The 3,714-nt window shown below is 48.9% G+C and overlaps 2 protein-coding genes across 2 annotated transcripts in view; one reads left to right on the top strand and one right to left on the bottom strand.

Moving 5' to 3' along the window:
* USH1C (USH1 protein network component harmonin) overlaps window positions 1–2,990 on the bottom strand; it is a 56,959-nt gene extending 53,969 nt beyond the window's left edge. The window contains exon 1 of the mRNA XM_085317081.1: window positions 2,780–2,990. Within this exon, the coding sequence (XP_085173207.1) occupies window positions 2,780–2,990 (211 nt within the window). The remainder of the gene's footprint in view (window positions 1–2,779) is intronic.
* Window positions 2,991–3,287: 297 nt separating this feature from the next.
* OTOG (otogelin) overlaps window positions 3,288–3,714 on the top strand; it is a 108,796-nt gene continuing 108,369 nt past the window's right edge. Inside the window, exons 1-2 of the mRNA XM_085317135.1 lie at window positions 3,288–3,339; window positions 3,414–3,496. Coding sequence (XP_085173261.1) covers window positions 3,288–3,339; window positions 3,414–3,496 — 135 coding nt within the window. The remainder of the gene's footprint in view (window positions 3,340–3,413; window positions 3,497–3,714) is intronic.

Raw genomic sequence — 3,714 nt, 5'->3', positions numbered from 1 at the left:
CCGCGCCGCGGCCCGCGCGAGGGAGGCGCGCCGCAGCGCCTTCCTCCTCCTCCTCCTCCTGCTGCTCCTCCTCGGCGGCTGCTCGAGGCTCAGCCCCCGGCCCCGCCGCAGCAGCCGCCTGCCAGCCAGGAGCGGGAGGCTTTTGCTCGTTCGAGCCCCGAAGCAGCGCTCCCCCCTCCCCACATCACTTGCGCTTTGAGCTTYGGAGGCGCTCACAACACGCTGGTTTTGCCTGCGTTACAGTTGGTGCTTCCCCGCGGACACAGACAAACATCTTTCGCGGCTTCTTTTAAGTACAGATGTCTCTAGCCCTGCTATTTAAGAAAAGCTCGAAGATGTGAGACTTAAAGCATAACAACACGCGGGGGGGGGGGAGGAGGAGAAATTGCTTCAGTGAATTGCTATACTGTAAATAATCTCAATGCTTTTATTTTTATGTAAGCAGGAAGAGTTTGGTTTACGATTGTTGGGTTTCCAAGCCTAATCTCACTTCCACCAGCCTTTCCCACTAAAGGAATATTGTTACTTATGTATGTAGCTCCTGATTTGCCAACTGCCGCTCCGTACCTGTATCAGAATCAAGCTCAGAGTGCCCAGAAAGAAGCCTATTTCTGACTAATCTTATTCAGATAATTTTGTCTTTGGCTGGTTCTTCTCCCACTTTCCTTAATCTAGTACAGGATAACACAGACTTCTACAATTAAGGTTGGAAGCAAGCGTACAGCCTGGCTAGCCTATGTCCCCAGTCCCATGGCAGAATCAGCCTTGCCTGCCTAACACTGGAAAGAACTAATGCAACCGGTTTACATAAGCACACGTACCTAATTTACATATTTACATAATATCCTTMTTCTGAAGGGATGGAAATGTATATGAAGGCACAGAAGATTGTTAAAAAAATCCATACTGCCATTATATTTTTTCTGTGTGTAAACCAACTTAAGCGAAACTGTCTCCTTTAGAAATTGCTCTTACCCTTTCAGAAGATGGCCTTGCTGTATAGGAACGTTTCAATGCTAAAAGTGCTGCTGTTTTCTCCTATCAGCTGTCAAGAATGAAAAATAGAGAAATGTATTTTAAACATATATACAAAGACAACAACTGTTTTCAGAAATCAAAATATTCTCTTAGCAGAAGTGCAACTCAAATGTTTTGTCTTCTACCTAAGGTAATTGTAGTAGCACATAGTATTCAAAAGCTGTTCTATCCAAACATCAGATACACAGCCATATAATGTCTTCCCTGCATATGCAATTATATCTGATAGCAGAAGAAAGGAGATACACGAAATACAAAGGACACAGATGAAATACCATATGTATTTCCTTTAAATTTACACATAGACTATAACATTAATTTATATATATTAATCCCTTCTGGAAGTGCTGACATACGTAAATCTTTTATCAGCCAAAAGAGATATTATATACATCTGAAAGAAAGTGAGCTTTTTGTCATACAGATGATAAATGTTCCTGGAATCAGAAACTCCTCTTTCTGTAGTAAAATACTGTGAAATTAATGTAGTAATTTCTGTAGTAAAATATTGTGAAAAATTGGTGACTTGAAAACTGCTCTGCATCACCAGGCAAAGGGTATACCAGGGAAAAAATAAAAAACTTGAAGGGCTATTAGTCTGCTCTGTTACAAGAAATCCTGTGCTCCTCTATGCATAAGTACAAAACACACAAACTTACTTTGGAGTTATCTCATGCTCCAAAACAGCAAGCTTAATARCCAGCAAATCTGCAAGATGTACTTGAAGTAATGTAAACTTCAGAACTACCATATTAAAAGATGGTACAATTATGACTRCTTATTAGTTTTGGGCATTAATATAATTCTTAATGAAAAATCATAGCACATCTAAATGAGCTGTAAACAGGTGCCAGATATTGTTTGCTACTTGTGGCTTTAAGGGAAAWTTGATAAAGTAGGCAGCTCATTTACTAGGCAAATAAATACATTCAAATGTGTGTTGTGTAAACTGATACCTGTTGCTTTTGATCTACTTTCTTTACTTTCATTGATGCAACTGAATCAGAGAAAATGTACCAAAGCCAAGTGCMTGGTGCATTCAGGGTAGATAGGCTCCGCTATGGGCTGAGGATTGTACACATTTCTAAGAAATTGTTTATGATTATTTGGAAAGAGCTGTGCTGAAGTTAAAGAATCTCTTTTCTGTCTCCCCTTCCTTTCTTTAATCCACAAACTCTCCCAGCATTTACAGGAGGGAACAAAATTGTCAGTGAAAACATCACTAGTTATCCATCCTTCCCTTAGAAATGAAACACTCGTTGCAGCAAGAAACACAATCCACAGGGACAAATTACAAAGGCAGAAAGAGATCTTTTAAATGACTTTCTGTTAACAGACTTCCCAAAGCAGTCAAAAGGGCCCCTTTTCATCTGAGACAGTTTCTCACCTGGTACGGGCAGCTTCTAAAGCTTCTGTTACAAGATATGCAAACCTGAGGAATGAGGGAAGAGAGGCAGCAGCAGATGGGAGAGGGAAAAGGACTGAGAAAAAAAAGAATAAGAGAACAGATAAAAGGGGAAGGGAAAAAAATAATGTGAAAGTAGCAAGGACAGCAAACTAAATCCTAAGAAAAAAGGAAGAGTAAACATGTAAGAGGGTCCTCAGACAGTTTCCAATTCAAGAGTGTAAATTTGTAGAAACGAACAGGGTTGTCAGAATCTGTGAAAACCCGCTGACACATTTCAGCCCCATGCTCCATTCTGTTCATCTCTAATTCATTTCATTATTCACGTTCTGATACTCGTTTCAGGGCTTTCGGGCCAAAGCTCCGTACTAAACCTTGGCAAGGTGCGCGGGCGTCTCAGCAGGCGCAGGCAGTTTTCGGGAAGCTCGGTAACACCAAGCGATCTGAAATTCCCGCACGTCTGGGCCCCAAGCGCGTTTCGTCGCACGCCTCTTGCGGCCGCGCCTCGCCGCCCGCACCGCGACTGCAACCCCTGCCGCGAAGCCATGATAACCACCCGTTTCCTAAACCTCAGAATCGCGAGAAACTGCAGGGAGGGGGGAGAAAAGGCCCCAAACAAACCCAAACACACAAACAAAACCCCCAAGGAGGTCGCGGGATGGGCTCGGGCCGGGCCGCCCCCTCCCCCGTCCCCTGCGGCGGCGGCCGCGGGGCCAAGATGGCGGGCGGGGGCCAGCAGGGCCGGGCAGGGCCGCGCCGGCCCCGCCCGCGGGGCGGGCAGGAGCTCGGGGCGCAGGTAGCGGCCGGCGCCGCCGCCGCCCCGCGGGAAGCCGCTGCCGCCCGCATGGAGGCCCGGCTGCTCCTCGGGGCGCTGCTGTGCGCCTGCCTGCGGCCGGGTGAGCCCCGCGGGGCTGCGGGGCGGGCGGCGCGGGGCGCCCCGGTGCGCTAACGTGTCGCCTTTGCCTTTCAGCGCCGGGCCCGTGGGGCGCCAGGGCGCAGCTCCCCGCCGACGGCGACCGCCCGCCGCCCGGACCGCGGAGAGGGGCGACGCAGGTAGGCGGCGCGGGAGGGAAGGGCCTGCGGTCGGGAGGTGTCCCCGTCCTCGTCCCCCAGAGCCGCCTCCGCGGTGCCCTGCTGCAGCCCGCTGTGGCTCGCTGCGGGCTGTCGGTGTTCCCGATGGCCGCCTGTCCCGGCTGCCGGGAAGGCCGTGAGCAGGTGGCAAAAGCGCGCCTGAAGCGCCTGGGGAGCGAAGGAGGGACAGCTAGAGCTTC

This window comes from Rhea americana, unplaced genomic scaffold (genome assembly GCF_003343005.1).
Source record: "Rhea americana isolate MKP2758 unplaced genomic scaffold, rheAme1 scaffold_49, whole genome shotgun sequence".
Lineage (NCBI taxonomy): Eukaryota > Metazoa > Chordata > Aves > Rheiformes > Rheidae > Rhea > Rhea americana.
This window is presented reverse-complemented; position numbering and strand designations above follow the sequence as displayed.